This window comes from Heteronotia binoei, chromosome 1 (genome assembly GCF_032191835.1).
Source record: "Heteronotia binoei isolate CCM8104 ecotype False Entrance Well chromosome 1, APGP_CSIRO_Hbin_v1, whole genome shotgun sequence".
Classification (NCBI taxonomy): domain Eukaryota; kingdom Metazoa; phylum Chordata; class Lepidosauria; order Squamata; family Gekkonidae; genus Heteronotia; species Heteronotia binoei.
In genome coordinates, this window is record NC_083223.1 from 80,081,225 (window position 1) to 80,101,177 (window position 19,953).

The window sequence follows — 19,953 nt, forward strand, 5'->3', positions numbered from 1 at the left end:
CAGCTGTTTCTGCTTGCTGGGGGGGTCAGAGATTTCTTGCAGCCCCTAAGCAAGCAGAAGCAAGGTGGAGCTTAACTTTCAGTCCTGGGCATTGAAAGTGCTCCGTTGTTTCTGCTTGCTGAGGAGTCAGAGATTTCTTCCAGCCTCTAAGCAAGCAGAAGCAACTCTGTTGTTTCTGCTTGCTGGGGGTGTCAGAGATTTCTTCCAGCCCCCAAGCAAGCAGAAGCAACTGTGTATGATCAGTCCCCTAAGCAAGCAGAAGAAACAGTGTATGATGTCGGCAGAATGGAGAAGGATGCAGCCAAGGCACTGGAGGCTGGTTAAGGCCCCCAAGTCAGGGGGCCCTGCCTAGCAGTCAGGGGGCTGCGTCCCCACAGGCCCCCTCATAGCTATGAGCCTGTGTTGCCTAATATGCAAATGAGTTCATGCTGTTCCCCCCCCCCACAAATAAAGCATTGATCAGGCATAACACTTTTTAAAGATGTCTCTCTTGAAGCTATTGAAAAACAGAGACTGTTTACAAAAGTGTTTCTCAAACTGAACTCCATGGGCCCCTGGAGATCTGTCTGGGTACTCCATGGGGTCCACAGGTTACATCCAACCATCTCACCATAATGAAGAACAACCATCCTGCAGAAAAGGCAGGGAGGAACTACCTTCTCACTTTTAGAGAGAAACCCTAAACAGTCCTAATCACAATCCTACTCAGAGCTCTTAAATGGGGCTTACTCCCAGGAAAATGATTTTAGGATTGTGTTCTTAGATGCAGGCTTCAGGTCCCTGATATCTAACATACTTTTTTTTCTTTTCAAGTAAATTCTATGGTAATTTCAGAGCTCCCTGATAACTCCTTTTCTTTTAACATTCCCCAAATGTTCAGATGATTTTCAGTATAAACTCCTGTGCACCACTCTGGGTGTTCTCAAGTGTATTTCAGCTGATCTTAAAATTCTAACCATTTCTGTTTATTCAGTATTAGGATAATCAAGAAGCAAGGCTGTTGAATTTTAGGGTATTTTAATTTATGCTACTTTGAAATGTGTTTATTTTTCTTTCAAATACAAGAAGCACATCCTGTTCATTTGTATTCAAACTTTTTAAAAAATTGTCTAAAAGCCAATATGGTTTATACATTTTTCTGGAATAAAGAAATAATAAAGAAAGCTGATTTTCTGCAGTAAATTCTAAAAAAATTCTGTCCACATTCATCAGTTCTGCAACGCTTTTTACAGACATTCTTAACAGGCTGCCTCCAAGAGTTGCCAAGCAATATAGTCTTCTTTGTTGCTTCTAGCTATAGCAGGCCTCCTTGCAAGGAAATAACTCTACTTTAAACAGCAGAAAGCTACTGCTAATGCCCCATAAATTTGTTTACTGAAGTCACACATGGGGTTTGCCATCCTAACTTCTTATGGCAATGAATTATATATATTAATTATGGCTCTAAATTGTCAGCTACAAAACAAAGTAAGGATTGAACAAATTATCTAAAAGCAATCAAAGAGATGTTACCAGATTTTTCATGATTCCTCTGTTCATCTTCATTTCCTTCTTCCATCTGTTTAACACCTGGCTGAGCTCTGCAGAAGTAACACCATTACTTAAATCAAATTCTCTCTCTTCAAGTGTTAGATTAAAAAAGATTTATTCTAATGTTTTTTAAAAGTTCTAATTTCCTGTTAAATAGCAGCTGTTTTCTAAAAATTAAATATACTTGCTACATAGAGAGAAAATAAGTAGCATCAACATAATTCTCTCAAGAGATTCTTTAAAAACACTATCGCTGCAGATACAATGGTGTCTTAAAGACATTATTATTACACTGTTCATTTAACAATTGCTGATGACATTTGCTAAATCTGAAATAAAGTGAATGTTTTCTTCAAGAAGAATTCAGGATAGAGTATTCAAATCCATGGTTGAATATTATTCTAGTACATACAGGACAAGAACTATAATTCGCATGGGATAAAATTGTTACAAACTCTGATATTAAATACCTTGCTTACAACTTCAAAACTTGTTCTATAAACTGATCTAATCTTGAAACAATTGTAGTGCCATCTTAAACATACCCTTCTAAGTCCACTGATGCCAACAGACTTAGAAAGGGTTAACATATTTGCTTATAATTTCATTGTTGGACTATTTCTCAGTCCAAGTACTTCATTCAAATCAGCTTGCCCGTATTTTTATAAGAAATACATTTTAGGCAGCCTGTCCTCAAGCAGGTATTGGAACTCAATCCAACAGATAGAACTCCATTTGTGCAAACAAAATTCATCAGCTTTTAATAGCACTGTGGAACTGTCTTTCATAGCTAAAAATATAGACAATGAAAAAGTATGTAGTTAGTAAAGGCTTTATCTAAGTGAAGTCTTCCAGTAATTTGCATTCCAGCATAGAAATCTCTGTCTGTCTTCCACTCTTCTGCCCCATCTATTTTTCTTAGTCCTCTATCTCTTCTTTCCTGTTCCAGGTTACTGCCCTTAATCACAGACTAAAGAATGTAAACCTAAATTTAGCAACCAGAATTATGCATGTTAAATGTGCTAAAACATAAATATTTTAATTGTGTAAGATTACCCTAAGCACTTTGAGAATGTTGTTGTTAGGAATCCTGGATGTCTCTGAATTCACAAATTCCTACTTAAATGATTTCACATATAAATAAATAGGAAGCCACAACTTTGTCAAGTCTTAATGTAATGTAATTTTCTCTTTTGTTACTTTACCGTAGAAATCCTTGTAACACTTCAGAATCATTGGAGTCCAGCTCCTTATTTAATCTGGAATAATCAATGGTAGATGATACCCCTTTCTCAAGATTGGCAAAGAACCTCTCCTTTTCTTCTTGTTCTTCCAAAGTATCCAATCCAATGCCCAGTAAGTTCTCATTAGGACCTGAAGCCACGACTGACTCTAAATTTTAAAAGCATCCAAACATGAACAGTCTTAAATCAGAGTAATACATTTTCATAAGAAGTTAATTTCAGGGGAAGAACTTCCCAACATAGATGCTAAGAAGAACACAAGACAGAACCCAGATCTGTAACACCACTAACCCACTAGCTCTCAGACTTCTAGACTTCTTGTGTGACTTTTTGCAGTCTTTTTGCAAAGTAACTCCACACTGCTTTCTCCTTCCTCAACAGAAAACACAGCGATCTGACATTATACAGAAAACAATTTCAATGTAATGTATCTCATGGTTATTCTGCACAGGTGCATCCAAATTTGCCAACAAGACTCTAAAAACCTCCTCTCCCAGTCGACCCCTCGTGAGACTCACTTTTGAGCCCCAAACAACAGACTAAGAACAACTGCATGAAGGGTATTATTGGAACATTGATGTTATGTCACTTTCCAGGGAGTCATTAAACAGTTTTATCATGAAGAAGACATGGGATTTATATCCCGCCCTCCACTCCGAATCTCAGAGTGGCTCACAATCTCCTTTATCTTTCTCCCCCACAACAGACACCCTGTGAGGTGGGTGGGGCTGAGAGGACTCTCACAGCAGCTGCCCTTTCAAGGACAACCTCTGCCAGAGCTGTGAATGTTTACTTATTCCTATTCCTACTGAGCAAGGAAGTTTATGAATACAGCAGAATTATCAGAGAAGAATGATTTGCCTGACAGGAAAAACATTCATAGTAGAACTTCATTTGTACAGCTGTCTTCACACTGGCATACATTGCTGGATATGGGGTAATATGTAAGGGTGCAAGTCAGAGAAACATAAGCCTAGTTAAGATGTACTATCTTAATTGACACTTAGGTACACAGCTATCTGGATTGATCTTATGCTATTAGATATATAACACTGAGTTAAAGTGACTTGTTCACTCTTCTCATTTTACCTGCAGGTCTGTCTTGTCTACAATCCCACAATACTATACTTTTGCTGGTATATGAAGTTGTGTGCTTGCACACAAAAGCTTATACCTTGAATAAAATTTTGTTGGTCTTAAAGGTGCCACTGGACCCAAGCTAGTTCTGTTGCTTCAAAACAACATGGCTAACCAACTGAATCTATTTTGATATATTGGTTACTGACCAAATAAACATCTAGAGAGTTGGAAGAGAAGAAAGTTTGAATGTCCTCAGCAATTTTACCATTAGTTTCCAGGCTATCTCTGCTCAAAGAAACAGAAATGCCACTTGCTTGTGGGAGCTGAGTGCTCTCTGCATTATCTTCATCAACTTCCACAATACGATGGGAAAGCCTTTGTGACTTCAGAAAACTTCCACTTGTTCTGCGTATTCCTTGGAAAAAAGAAGAAGCTATTAACACCAATATTTATACCGCAGCACACTAATATTATACATGAGAGATATAAGTGTACTGAAAACTTAAGAACTCAAACAACAGTTTTATTGATGAATACTGAGTTGAATGCAAAGGGCTACAAGATGGTCTCCCTCCCTTTCCACTGCAGCCCTGAAAGAAATCAGGACACCCACAGAAGTAGAATTCAATGTAAGATGGGGACTGCAAGCACAAAAGCACTTTCTGCTTACAGATGGAGTTTTTCAGATCAGGATCACTGCACTTTGTTTCATTACTTCAAGACTCTATTCCATAACAATACAACAGCCTGGTAACTTCACTTTCCAGGTTACTTGTTTAATTTATTGAATAGTTCTTTGTACTTAAAAACATCAGAATGTAACTTGATTCTGAATCACAAGAAATAACAGGGCTCTTGCACAGGGGGCAATCTATTTTCTACAACTGATTTGCAAGCATTATAAGTTGTGGTTTTTAAAAAAATTATAAGCCAGAGTAGACGTTACCCTCAGTATGATCATCATTAGCAGCGATTTCTTCTTTGTTTAAGTGCACACTTTTCTTTGCTTTAAGTGATTTTTCCAGCTCACTGAATTTGGCCAGGGCTTTGCTGTGGGACGCGCTTGAAAAAGGTTTAGGAGTAACTACTTTAACTACACACAGAGCATTAACAGGTATTTAGGAGTAATGGGTTAGGGACCAAAAAGAAGGATAAATCATGTTACCAAGCTGAAAATTGTGTAACTCAGCATCTAGCTATTTTCACACTGCAGGCTGAACTTTAACACATATAATGAGGCAACTCATCTAAAAATAGTAAGCATGATTTAATGATGCTGACTTGGAAAAAAAGTATAAAACATTTTCCATAATTAACAATTCATACAAAGCTCTATACATATTCATGTTATTTAAAAAGCAGTCAGACTACCAGTGGGCAAAAAATACTATGCAGTGCAATTTATAATCCAATATGTGAATGGTAACTAAAAGAGAATGGAGACCTGGAATTACAACTGATCTTGAGGCAGCAGAGATTAGCTCCCCTGGAGAAAAAGGCTGCTTTAGAGAGTATGCTTAGCATATACCTCACTGATGTCCCTCCCCTTCTCAAACCCTGCCCTTCCCAGACTCCACCCCCAAAATTTCCCAGAATTTCCTAACCCAGAGTTGGTGATCCTAAACTCACACAACATAGGGACATTATAGCCATTGCCATGCATGGTCATTTGATGCAACACATGGTTGTAGTTCAGAATTACGTAAGTTTTCCCCTTTATCCACCAGTGTAAATGCCCAGGACCTTTCTAATACCCACACACTGAAGGTCATGTTTATGTATCAACCCACATCCATAGAACCCCGCTTCACAATCAGGCCACCATGCAAATGCTAATAGATATAGGGAAACCTTAGGCCCAGAGGTATGTTGAACTGATACAGGCCCATTCAGAGCTGAATCAGACTACATGCAATTCCAGATACAATACAGAACCATCTCAGAATGATTCAGTAGCAAGTTAAATATTTCCATTAAGTTTACCCAAAGAACTAAATTTTTCCTGAACTCACTACTGTAAGACTGTGTGTAAATCTGTATTTTTCTGCAATTATCAGGCCAGAAAGTTACTATCGAGAAAAGGAAAAACATAAGCACATCTGAAATGGACAGCTAACCTCAAGCTTCTATCTACAAGCGAGAAACTTAATCTAGTACCAGACTGGTTATTTGAAGGTGGCATCTTCTTTTCACCATCTTCAATCATTTTCTTTTTCTCCCCCACTGTTTTCTTCTCGTTACCCCGTTTGATAAACCTTGCCTTATGATCTCAGGAAAGAAGACAGAAAGAGCATACATAGAAAGCCAAAAAGATCATAAAACCCAGAAGATTTAAATATTAAAAGAGGACTAAAGAAAAACTGTATAAACAGATAACAGCTATTTAACATGCAAAGTGAGGAGATCAGTATTAGGAAACAAGCACCCACATAACTACAGTCTCTGCTTAAAAGTAAAGGGATCCAAGTATACAATCAAGGTTTATGTAGACATGTTACTTACTGCAATAGGAAAATTAGCTTTCCTAGAATCCAAGGGCTGCTCAAATGAGTAAAATGGAAACTCTAATATCCATACAATTTACTTCTGATTGGCTTGTCTCAATTTCAGACCTATGTTCTTAGTGGCACTGAAAAGATACTTTCTGAGGCTGGAGGCTTTAGAGGAAATGAAGATACCACAACATTTGACCACATTTGTAATTAGGCTTGATTGCTATTTGAGTTGTGGCCCTACTTCTAGGGTGTCATTGGATCATGTACCTCAACCAATACACAGAAAAGAACACCATGGTTAGGCTGTAAGTAATCAAAGTGTCTTGGATTATGAATGTGACATACTTCAACTTCTGGTCAGTTGTGGAAGTGGCCCAATAATGTTGATTTCTATATTAGTCAATCATTCTCAGTGTACTAACTCACAGGGTTGTCAGGACAAAATGAGATGAGAGCTCCAGCATGGTGTAGTGGTCAAGGTGTAAAGACTAGGTTCTGGGAGATCCAGGTCTGAATCCACACTCTGCCACAGAAGTCTGCTGGGGGACCATGGACCAATCACACATTCTCAGACTAATCCACCTGACAGGGTTGCTGTGAGAATAAAATGGTGGAGAGGAGAATGATGTAAGCAACTTTAGATCCCCATGCTACCCTGTTCTTTGGAGGAAGGCTAGCGTAAAAACCAATAGAATACAGAACTATGAAAAGATAATAGTTGCAATGGATATGCCTGGCAGGTCTATCTTTGCATTGGAAAGAGGTGTCCTATCAGGGCGGATGTATGCCATATTGTCTGTTTCCAATAACTATTGGAAGAAACTCATAGTACAGTCTTATACATGTTGGCTCAGAAGGCAGTCCTACTGTGTTCAACGGTATTTACTTCCTAGTAAGTGTGCAACTGTAACAAGTAACTTTGATCACCTGTAATGGCTTAAGCTAAGGAGACTCTGAAGAAACACATTTTTCTTTGGAGGTTTGAAATGAGCAAAACCTTCATACAGTTTTAGAAGAGATTCTCTCTATAGAGAGAGAATAGGTAGGGAAGGGGGGAAGTCAGTTCAATTGCTTTCCAGACTTACCTAAGCCCACTTTATACAAATGCTAATAGGTTCAGACAATAGGATGGTCAAGCTCTCCTCCCCTCCAAGAAGGGAACAGAGATTTGGAGGAATTAAATATTAGAGAGACTTCAAGGAAGGAAAATCCTAGATACTTCAGGAAAAGCTTCGCTGACCTGGTCAGTGGGTGGGAAAAGGAAAAGCGATAAAACTCAGGAAAGCAAAGAGAAAGGTCTCTTTGGTGTTGAGTCCATTAGAGCAGACAGAATCCTTAACTGAGGTCTGGAGGAGGCAGCCATTTAACCATGGGCTGTCCTGAGGAGCTGAAGGAAACTTCAAGATAATGGAAACTCTGTAGAGAGCTATTGCTTCATAACCTAAGAAATCTGTCCTATATTTTAACATCTGCTAGGGCATGTATAGAGAGGGGAAAAGAGGAATTGTGTTTTATCAGTTTCTTCTGAATTCCAAGCTCAATCTGGTGCTGTGCTAAAAGAATGCTTGTGAACATTTTCTTTTTAATAAATAATTCATAACTTTTGATGCTGGTGGTGGTTCTCTGCACCATATGGACCTCCACCATCCTGGACACAATATTTTAAAAGAAGCACCAGGAGAAAGGCAATAAGTTGGTAAGCGGCCATTCCTCCATGGGCACACAAGGCAGTAAATAGTCCCTGTGGTGAGCAGGCATGGGTAGTGGGAGACACCAAGGCAAGATTGCAGACCTTGGAAGGAAAGCTGAGCGTCATGACCCTCCCAGTGGGCAACTCTTACGAAGATCAGGTGGTGGTGACAGGTTACCAGATAGAGAAAAGCCTCTCCAAGTGTTGCAAAAACCTTATAGGGCAGGGTGAAACAGGGTCTGCAGGCCTGAGTAGGTCCATTCCACCACAGATATAATACATTTAGAGATGCTCTGAGGCCATGAACACAAAAAGGCCTTGACTGACACCTTGTGGCCACGAATTACAAAGATGCCTGTTATACAAAACAGTGTAAAATTTCTACCATCATCTGAGTCATCTTCAGATATCCACCATGGCACAGGATGCTTCTTCAGTTCTTTATTTCTGGCTTGTCCAAGAGTTTCAAGAACACTGGATTTCTTCTTTGGTTCATTTCCAATTGAATCATCTGAAAGAGACTGAATCAAGAGCAGACTATTACAAAGCACCCTGTCACTTGGCTATTTTATAGTTATTGGCTCTCCAAAATATAAGGCAGGATCTAATATAAGGCAGACTGCTTATCCTACTGAATATAAGGCAGGCTCCAAAATACAAGACAGAGTGTTTATCCTACTGAATTCAAAAAAGCTTACGATTACGTTTAAGGTGTATAAGTTTGGCTTGGACATGCCACAGCAATCTTTTGAGCACTGCTGCAGTAAAACAGTCAGGTAAAGTAAAGTGATATCTCTAGTTTCTTCTTTTTCATTTACAGCTATGATTTGGTCTCTGCTAACTTCAAATGTTCCTAATGCAGCTGGAAATATACCAGTCTTCCCATGACACAAAATTAAAACCTAGCTAAGGATTGGCTACTCATCCTGTTTTGTTGCCATATTGTGATTATAGATTGTTTTAATTTAAAAGTTTTGTAAGCTGTTTTGAGTCCCACTTAGCAGGTAAAAACTAAACAAGCAAGGTCAGTGATAACACCCTGTTTTCATCAAGAGAGAGAGAAAGAGAAAGAGAGAGAGGGAGAGAGAGACAAAACTGCCGCAACCACAAATTTGGAGATTCTCCCCCAAATTTGTGAACTCCTGTCCAAAGTAACATTATCAGAGTCATATTTAAGAACATAAGAGAAGCCATGTTGGATCAGACCAATGGCCTATCCAGTCCAACACTCTGTGTCACACAGTGGCCAACATTTTTTTACTGCTTACTCTCAAGTCCAAATATATATATATACACACACACTGTGGCCAAAATTTATTTATATATATACACACACACACACTGTGGCTAATAGCCACTGATGGACCTCTGCTCCATATTTTTATCTAACCCTCTCTTGAAGCTGGCTATGCTTGTAGCTGCCACCACCTCCTGTGGCAGTGAATTCCACATGTTAATCACCCTTTGGGTGAAGAAGTACCTCCTTTTATCCGTTCTAACACGACTGCTCAGCAATTTCATTGAATGCCCACGAATTCTTGTATTTGAGAAAGGGAGAAAAGTACTTCTTTCTCTACCTTCTCCATCCCATGCATAATCTTGTAAACCTCTATCATGTCACCCCGCAGTCAACGTTTCTCCAAGCTAAAGAGCCCCAAGCGTTTCAACCTTTCTTCATAGCAAAAGTGTTCCAAACCTGTAATCATTCTAGTTGCCGTTTTCTGCACTTTTTCCAATGCTATAATATCCTTTTTGAGGTGCGGTGACCAGAATTGCACACAGTATTCCAAATGAGACCGCACCATCAATTTATACTGGGCCATTATGATACTGGCTGATTTGTTTTCAATTCCCTTCCTAATAATTCCCAGCATGGCGTTGGCCTTTTTTATTGCAATCACACACTGTCTTGACATTTACAGTGAGTTATCTACCACGAACCCAAGATCTCTCTCTTCGTCAGTCTCTGCCAGTTCACACCCCATCAACTTGTATTTGTAGCTGGGATTCTTGGCCCCAATGTGCATTACTTTGCACTTACTTGGCCACATTGAACCTCATCTGCCATGCTGACACCCACTCACCCAGCCTCAACAGATCCCTTTGGAGTGCCTCACAATCCTCTCTGGTTCTCACCACCCTGAACAATTTAGTGTCATTTGCAAACCTGGCCACTTCACTGCTTACTCTCAACTCCAAATCATTTATGAACAAGTTAAAGAGCATGGGACCCAGTACTGAGCCCTGCGGCACCCCACTGCTTACCGTCCTCCACTGCGAAGACTGCCCATTTATACTCACTCTCTGCTTCCTATTAATCAGCCAGTTTTTGATCCACAAGAGGACCTGTCCTTTTACACCATGACTCTCGAGCTTTCTGAGGAGCCTTTGATGAGGAACTTTTATCAAAAGCTTTCTGGAAGTCAAGGTAAACAACATCTATCGGGTCTCCTTTGTCCACATGTTTGTTCACCCCCTCAAAGAAATGTAACAGGTTAGTGAGGCAAGATCTTCCCTTACAGAACCCATGCTGAGTCTTCCTCAATAACTTGTGTTCATCAGTGTGCCTACTCATTCTGTCGATAATGGATTCTACCAACTTTCCCGGTATTGAAGTCAGACTGACTGGCCTGTAGTTTCCTGGATCTCCTCTGGAACCCTTTTTAAAGATGGGGGTGACATTTGCTACCTTCCAGTCCTCAGGAACGGAGGCAGATTTCAATTAAAGATTACAGATTTTTGTCAGAAGATCCACAAGCTCAACTTTGAGTTCTTTCAGAACTCTTGGATGTATGCCATCCGGACCTGGTGACTTATTAGTTTTTAATTGGTCAATCAGTTGTAGGACCTCCTCTCTTGTCACCTCAATCTGACTCAGGTCTTTCAACACCCCTTCCAATATAAGTTGTTCTGGAGCAGGCAAACACTTCTCATCTTCCACAGTGAAGACGGAGGGAAAAAATGCATTCAGCTTCTCAGCCATTTACCTATCCTCCTTCAGTAATCCTTTGACCCATTGGTCATCCAAGGGCCCCACAGCCTCCCTGGCTGGTTTCCTGCTTCTAATATATTTGAAGAAATTTTTATTGTTGGTCTTTATGTTTTTTGCAATATGCTCCTCATAGTCCCTTTTTGCCTGCCTGATCACAGTCTTGCATTTGATTTGCCACTGCCTGTGTTCCCTTTTATTAATCTCACTTGGACTAGCTTTCCACTGCTTAAAGGAGTCCTTCTTACCTTTTACAGCTTTCATTACTTTGTTTGTTAACCATGCAGGCTTTCTCTTATACCTGTTTGTGCCTTTCCTAACTTGTGGTATATATTTTATCTGAGCTTCTAGGATTGTAGTTTTAAATAGCCTCCAAGCTTCCCCAAGGGTTTTGACCGTATTTACCTTTCTTTCAGTTTCCTCTTCACATGCCTCCTCATCTCAGAGAATTTACCCCTTTTAAAGTTAAACATGGTTGTGCTGGTCTCTTGCGGCAACTCTCTATTTATACAAATGGTGAAATCAATAATGTTAAGGTCACTGCTCCCAAGCGGTGCGATCACTTATACATCTCTCAACAAGTCTTGGGCATTACTTAGGACCAAATTCAGGATCGCCCACCCCTGGTAGGTTCAGAGACCATCTGCTCCATAGCACAGTCATTGAGAGCATCTAGAAACTCAATCTCTTTCTCTCGACCAGAACACATATTGACCCAATCAATCTGCGGGTAGTTAAAATCACCTATGACGACACAGTTTTTACGTCTAGCCACTATCTTTAATCCTTCCATCATATTACAGTCGTCCTCTGTCTTTTGATTTGGTGGCTATAACAAAATCCCATAGTTAAATTTCCCATAGTTAAATCCCATAGTTAAATTTGCCAGCAGGAGCTGGCAGAGGAGTTAAATACTTTTTATGCCCGGTTTGAAGTGGATCAAAAGGAAGCGGAATTACTAGTAACATCATCATTGGGGACCGAGCAAGGTGCTCCTTTCGTTGTGAGGGAGCACGATGTTAGGTGTATAATGAAGGCAGTAAATTCTAGAAAGGCTGCAGGTCCCGATAATATCCCTGGTTGTGTGGTAAAGGAATGTGCAGGGCAGTTAGCCGGGGTGTGGACTGAGATTTTCAATCGTTCTTTGTCACAATCCATTGTTCCCACTTGTTTGAAGGCTTCCCTTATTGTCCCAATACCAAAGAGGACGCCAGCAAAGGTTTTAAATGACTATAGGCCAGTGGCCTTGACTTCTGTGATAATGAAGTGTTTTGAACAATTAGTTCGAAAATATATTATTTCCTGCCTTCCTGTTATTTTTGATGAATATCAGTTTGCTTACAGGAAAAATAGATCTACTGAGGATGCTGTTAATACTGTTCTTTATACTGCTTTATCGCATTTGGATAAAAAGGGGACGTATGTTAGAATGTTGTTTGCAGATTTTAGTTCTGCTTTTAATACAATATCACCCCATAGATTGTTGTCTAAGCTTAAAGATTTGAAGCTGTCGGACTCTATATGTGAGTGGATTTTGAATTTTTTGTCAGGTCGTTCACAAAGGGTTAAAATGGATGGATATATTTCCTCTGTGAAGATCTTAAATACTGGCACCCCTCAGGGATGTGTCTTGAGTCCACTTCTTTTCACTATTTACACATCTGATTGTGTTTCCAGCAGTCTGAGTAACAAAATCATTAAGTATGCAGATGATACAACGTTGGTAGGGCTCATCTCTGAGGATGATGAGTCTGCGTACAGGAGGGAAGTTCAACAGCTGTCCCTTTGGTGTAAAGTAAATAATCTTATTTTAAATATAAATAAGACGAAGGAAATTATAGTGGATTACAGGAAGAGTAGTTTGGACACCCAGCCGTTGTTTATTGATGGTGTTATGGTAGAACAGGTGACAGAATGGAAGTTTCTGGGAATTACCATGAAACAGGATCTAACATGGGGGGCAAATACTTTAGCTCTAGAGAAAAAGGCCCAGCAACGACTATACTACTTAAGACTCTTAAGATCACTACAACTGTCAGGGAGTCTGCTGGTTGCCTTTTATCGTAGTTCCATTGAGAGCATTTTATCTTATTGCCTCTGCGCGTGGTTTGGGAGCTGCACGGAAGCAGAGAGAAGGGTGCTCCAAAGAGTGACGAGAAGAGCACAAAAGATTTGTGGATGTTCTCTCCCCTCATTGGTGGATCTGTATAATATGGCATGTAAAAGGAAGATACAAATGATCCTAAGGGACCATACACATCTGGGCCATTTGCTTTTTGAGATCTTACCGTCAGGTAGACGATATAGAGTGTTGAAGGCTAGGACAAACAGATTTAAGGACAGTTTCTATCCAAGTGCTGTGGTTAGGTTAAATGCAGGGTTATGAAGGATTATCTGTTTTAGATGTATTTAATGGTTTAAATGGTTTTAATGGTTTTATGAATGTTTAATGGTTTTATGAATGTTTATTTAATGGTTTAAATGGTTTTAATGGTTTTATGAATGTTTATCCGTTTTAGATGTATTTAAATGGTTTTAATGGTTTAAATGGTTTAATGGTTTCAGATGTATTTAAATGGTTTATGAATATGTGTGTTTGATGTGTTGGTATGTTTGTGGAAGAGCACCTCATTTCGTTGCTCTCTTTTTGTTGAGAACAATGACAATAAATTCATCTATCTATCTATCTATCTATCTATCTATCTATCTATCTATCTATCTATCTATCTATCTATCTATCTATCTATCTATCTATCTATCTATCTATCTATCTATCTATCTATCTATCTATCTTTTGGGCCCTCTATTTCAACCCAAACATTTCTAGAAGGGAATCTAATTCTCTGACCTCAGTCTTACTGGACTGTATGCCCTCTCTGACATACAGAGCCACCCCACCTCCAACCCTTCCCTCCCTATCCTTCCGATATAACTTATATCCAGGAATCACCGTGTCCCACTGATTCTCCTCATTCCACCAAGTTTCTGAAATTCCCACAATATCTATTTTTTCTCCCAACACTAAACATTCCAACTCACCAATTTTACTTTGAACACTTCTAGCATTTGTGTACAAACCTCTATAATTTCCCAGGCAAGCTAGGCCTGCCACCTTCCTCCTGCCCCCTCGAGACTCTGGCAGGCAGTCCATTCTGTTTGTCACCATCACAGTGGACAACTTTGATCCATTACCCGGTAGAAAAGTAACAGCTAACCCTTCATCTCTTTGAGATGAGTCCTCCTGAACCAGAGACATTTCATCTCCTGTCGGTTTTCCCCCAAGATTTAGTTTAAAAACTGCTCTGCCACCTTTTTGATTTTAAGCGCCAGCAGCCTGGTTCCATCTGGAGACAAGTGGAGACCGTCTTTTTTGCACAGCTCCCGCTTGTTCCAAAAAGCATCCCAGTGCCTAACAAACTTAAACCCTTCCTCCTTACACCATCGTCTCATCCACACATTGAGACTTCTAATTTATGCCTGTCTCACCTGCCCTGCACGTGGAACAGGTAGCACTTCTGAGAAGGCTACCTTGGAGGTTCTGGCCTTAAGTCTCCCGCCTAGCAGCCTAAATTTTTCCTCCAGGACCTCACGACTGCATTTCCCCACATCATTGGTGCCAACATGCACCAAGACCACTGGCTCATCCCCAGTACTGTCTATTAGCCTATCTATTACACACGTAATGTCCTCTACCTTCGCACCAGGCAGGCAAGTCACCATACGGTCAGTACGCGGTTTTGCCACCCAGCTGTCTACTTGCCTAAGGATCGAATCACCTACTAAGAACCCCCCCCCCCTCTCTCCCTGCCCAGGGATGGTTCCTTGGCGTGAAAGGATTCCCACTCACCAACTGAAGAAGAGGTCCCTTCTGAAGGCAAATTCCCCTTATCCTCAGCCTGGTGCCCTGTTCCCTCTCGACCCTCATGCTCCCTGGCAGCAATGGGGCTGCCACGTTCAGAGCTGGGCTCATCTAACATGTCCCCAAGAATCTTCTCCGAGTGCCTAACTGACTGTCTCTGCTTCTCCAGGTCAGTCACCTCAGCCTCAAGGGCACGAACTTGCATCGAGCACACAGCCAAGACTTCTGTCCTGTGGGCAGATAGTCATACATGTGACACTCAATGCAAAACACTGGCAAGCCCCCACCCCCCTGCTGGCATTCTACCTTCACGATACTTTATTCCAGTTAACCACACAATCAGCTTAAGTGATTCCCCCCCCCCTTCGAGTAGCTAAGTACCACTGTCAGTTTATGTTGGACACCCTGGCCATTTCATGGCAACGGTCATCATCACCTTTGCAAAACTGATGTGCAAATTATTCCTTAGATTTTGTACTCCCAGGTGTCTATCATAGATAAGAACATAAGAACATAAGAGAAGCCATGTTAGATCAGGCCAATGGCCCATCCAGTCCAACATTCTGTGTCACACAGCGGCCAGATATATATATATATACATACATACACACACACACACACACTGTGGCTAATAGCCACTGATGGACCTCTGCTCCATATTTTTATCTAACCCCTTCTTGAAGGTGGCTATGCTTGTGGACGCCACCACCTCCTGTGGCAGTGAATTCCACATGTTAATCACCCTTTGGGTGAAGAAGTACTTCCTTTTATCCGTTTTAACCTGTCTGCTCAGCAATTTCATCGAATGCCCACGAGTTCTTGTATTGTGAGAAAGGGAGAAAAGTACTTCTTTCTCTACTTTCTCCATCCCATGCATTATCTTGTAAACTTCTATCATGTCACCCCTCAGTCGACGTTTCTCCAAGCTAAAGAGCCCTAAGCGTTTCAACCTTTCTTCATAGGGAAGGTGTTCCAGCCCTTTAATCATTTTAGTTGCCCTTTTCTGAACTTTCTCCAATGCTATAATATCCTTTTTGAGGTGCGGCGACCAGAACTGCACACAGTACTCCAAATGAGACCGCACCATCGATTTATACAGAGGCATTATGATACTGGCTGATTTGTTTTCAATTCCCTTCCTAATAATTCCCAGCATGGCGTTGGCCTTTTTTATTGCAAACGCACACTGTCTTGACATTTTCAGTGAATTATCTACCATGACCCCAAGATCTCTCTCTTGGTCTGTCTCTGCCAGTTCACACCCCATCAACTTGTATTTGTAGCTGGGATTCTTGGCCCCAATGTGCATTACTTTGCACTTGGCCACATTGAACCGCATCTGCCACGTTGACGCCCACTCACCCAGCCTCAACAGATCCCTTTGGAGTTCCTCACAATCCTCTCTGGTTCTCACCACCCTGAACAATTTAGTGTCATCCGCAAATTTGGCCACTTCACTGCTCACTCCCAACTCTAAATCATTTATGAACAAGTTAAAGAGCATGGGACCCAGTACCGAGCCCTGCGGCACCCCACTGCTTACCGTCCTCCACTGCGAAGACTGCCCATTTATACTCACTCTCTGCTTCCTATTACTCAGCCAGTTTTTGATCCACAAGAGGACCTGTCCTTTTACTCCATGACTCTCAAGCTTTCTAAGGAGCCTTTGATGAGGAACTTTATCAAAAGCTTTCTGGAAGTCAAGGTAAACAACATCTATCGGGTCTCCTTTGTCCACATGTTTGTTCACCCCCTCAAAGAAATGTAACAGGTTAGTGAGGCAGGATCTTCCCTTGCAGAACCCATGCTGAGTCTTCCTCAATAACCCGTGTTCATCAATGTGCCTACTCATTTTGTCCTTGATAATGGTTTCTACCAACTTTCCCGGTATTGAAGTCAGACTGACTGGCCTGTAATTTCCCGGATCTCCTCTGGAACCCTTTTTAAAGATGGGGGTGACATTTGCTACCTTCCAGTCCTCAGGAACGGAGGCAGATTTCAATGAAAGATTACAGATTTTTGTTAGAAGATCCACAAGTTCAACTTTGAGTTCTTTCAGAACTCTCGGATGTATGCCATTTGGACCCGGTGACTTATTAGTTTTTAATTTGTCTATTAGTTGTAGGACCTCCTCTTTTGTCATCTCAATCTGACTCAGGTCTTTCAACACCCCTTCCAATATTAGTGGTTCTGGGGCGGGCAAACACTTCTCATCTTCCACGGTGAAGACGGAGGCAAAAAATGCATTCAGCTTCTCAGCCATTTCCTCATCCTCCTTCAGTAATCCTTTTACCCCATGGTCATCCAAGGCCCTCACTGCTTCCCTGGCTGGTTTCCTACTTCTAATATATTTGAAGAAATTTTTATTGTTGGTCTTTATGTTTTTTGCAATATGCTCCTCATAGTCCCTTTTTGCCTGCCTGATCACAGTCTTGCATTTGATTTGCCACTGCCTGTGTTCCCTTTTATTAATCTCACTTGGACTGGTTTTCCACCGCTTAAAGGAGTCCTTCTTACCTTTTACAGCTTCCATTACTTTGTTTGTTAACCATGCTGGCCTCTTCTTATACCTGTTTGTGCCTTTCCTAACTTGTGGTATGTATTTTATCTGAGCTTCTAGGATTATAGTTTTAAATAGTCTCCAAGCTTCCCCAAGGGTTTTGACCGTATTTACCTTTCCTTTCAGTTTCCTCCTCACATGCCTCCTCATCTCAGAGAATTTACCCCTTTTAAAGTTAAATGTGGTTGTGGCGGTCTTTTTGGGCAACTCCCTATTTATACAAATGGTGAAATCAATAACATTATGGTCACTGTTCCCAAGCGGCACAATCACTTTTACGTCTCTCACCAAGTCTTGGGCATTACTTAGGACCAGATCCAGGATCGCCCCACCCCTGGTAGGTTCTGAGACCATCTGCTCCATAGCACAGTCATTGAGAGCATCAAGAAACTCAGTCTCTTTCTCTCGACCAGAACACATATTGACCCAATCAATCTGCGGGTAGTTAAAATCACCTATTACGACACAGTTTTTACGTTTAGCCGCTATCTTTAATCCCTCCATCATATTATAATCGTCCTCTCTCTTTTGATTTGGTGGGCGATAACAAACTCCCATAGTTAAATTTCCTTTTGGGCCCTCTATTTCAACCCAAAGCATTTCTAAAAGGGAATCTAATTCTCTGACCTCAGTCTTACTGGACCGTATATCCTCTCTGACATACAGAGCCACCCCACCTCCAACCCTTCCCTCCCTATCCTTCCGATATAACTTATATCCAGGAATCACCGTGTCCCACTGATTCTCCTCATTCCACCAAGTTTCTGAAATTCCCACAATGTCTATGTTTTCTCCCAACACTAAACATTCCAATTCACCAATTTTACTTCGGACACTTCTAGCATTTGCATACAAACATTTATAATTTCCCAAGCAAGCTAGGCCCGCCACCTCTCTCCTGCCGCCTCGAGACTCTAGCAGACAGTCCATACTGTTTGTCACCATCACAGTGGACAACTCTGATCCGTTACTCAGTAGAAAAATAGAAGCCAACCCTTCATCTCTTTGAGATGAGTCCTCCCGAACCAGAGACATTCCATCTCCTGTCGGCTTTCCCCCAAGATTTAGTTTAAAAACTGCTCTGCCACCTTTTTTATTTTAAGCGCCAGCAGCCTGGTTCCATCCGGAGACAAGTGGAGACTGTCTCTTTTGTACAGCTCCGGCTTGTTCCAGAAAGCATCCCAGTGCCTAACAAACTTAAACCCTTCCTCCTTACACCATCGTCTCATCCACACATTGAGACTTCTAATTTGCGCCTGTCTCTCCTGCCCTGCACGTGGAACAGGTAGCACTTCCGAGAAGGCCACCTTGGAGGTCCTGGCCTTAAGTCTCCCACCTAGCAGCCTAAATTTCTCCTCCAGGACCTCACGACTGCATTTCCCCACATCGTTGGTGCCAACATGCACCATGACCACAGGCTCCTCCCCAGCACTGTCTATCAGCCTATCTACTACACGCGTAATGTCCGCTACCTTCGCACCAGGCAGGCAAGTCACCATACGGTCAATACGCGGTTTTGCTACCCAGCTGTCTACTTGCCTAAGGATCGAATCACCAACTACCAAGACCCCCCCTCTCCCCCTGCCCAGAGATGGTTCCTTGGCGCGAAAGGATACCCGCTCACCAACCGAAGAAGAGGTCCCTTCTGAGGGCGCATTCCCCTTATCCTCAGCAAGGTGCTCTGTTCCCTCTCAACCCTCACGCTCTCTGGCAGCAACGGGGCTGCCACATTCAGAGTGGGGCTCATCTAATACGCCCCCGAGAGTCTTCCCCAATTGCCTAACTGACCGTCTCTGCTTCTCTAGGGCAGTCACCTCGGCCTCAAGGGTACGAACTCGTTCCCTGAGGACCAGGAGCTCCTTGCATCGAGCACACACCCAAGACTTCTGTCCTGTGGGCAGATAGTCATACATGTGACACTCAGTGCAAAACACTGGAAAGCCCCCACCCCCCTGCTGGCATTCTACCTTCATGATATATATATTAAATATACAGTCCTCTTTAAATGCTGTTGTTTACGTGGCTCCCCTTCTGGAGGGTCAACTTACCTTATTGGGAGAACAAGGAAATCAGGGATCTGGGTTCCTGGTCCTTAGGGAGCCCTCAGCCGAAGAGCCACAGGCCAAGAGCCCTTTAGCTCTTTGGCAAGGCGCAGCTTAAAATGCAAAGAGGGTGGAGCAGACCACTCCTAAGCAATCATCAACAATTACTCTCAATCAATCAATCAATCACTTTCACCTTTAGCCCACTCACCCAAACATACAGCAGTTCCCCAGCTATCACAACTCAGCCTTTTCAGCAGTCACCCAAGCCTCAGAATGAAGTCTTTCAAAATGCAGAAATTCTTAGCAACTTCTCCAGCTGTCTCAGCTTATCAGAGCTGCTCTGCTCTGTTCTGCTCCTCTCAGGCCTCTCTGAGATCATCCCATCCCTTCAAATTAAAATTAATGCTGTCATTTTAAAGTAGTAAAGTATTATAATTCAAGTTTGCAAACAGCCACTTGCA

At 41.7% G+C, this 19,953-nt stretch overlaps 1 protein-coding gene across 1 annotated transcript in view; it reads right to left on the reverse strand.

Annotated features, from left to right (window-relative positions):
- Positions 1-19,953, reverse strand: part of CEP162 (centrosomal protein 162) — a 68,593-nt gene that overhangs the window by 46,394 nt on the left and 2,246 nt on the right. Inside the window, exons 2-5 of the mRNA XM_060236650.1 lie at positions 8,425-8,560; positions 4,120-4,269; positions 2,736-2,922; positions 1,513-1,580 (exon numbers count right to left, since the gene is read on the reverse strand). Of these exons, the coding sequence (XP_060092633.1) occupies positions 1,513-1,580; positions 2,736-2,922; positions 4,120-4,269; positions 8,425-8,560 (541 nt within the window). The remainder of the gene's footprint in view (positions 1-1,512; positions 1,581-2,735; positions 2,923-4,119; positions 4,270-8,424; positions 8,561-19,953) is intronic.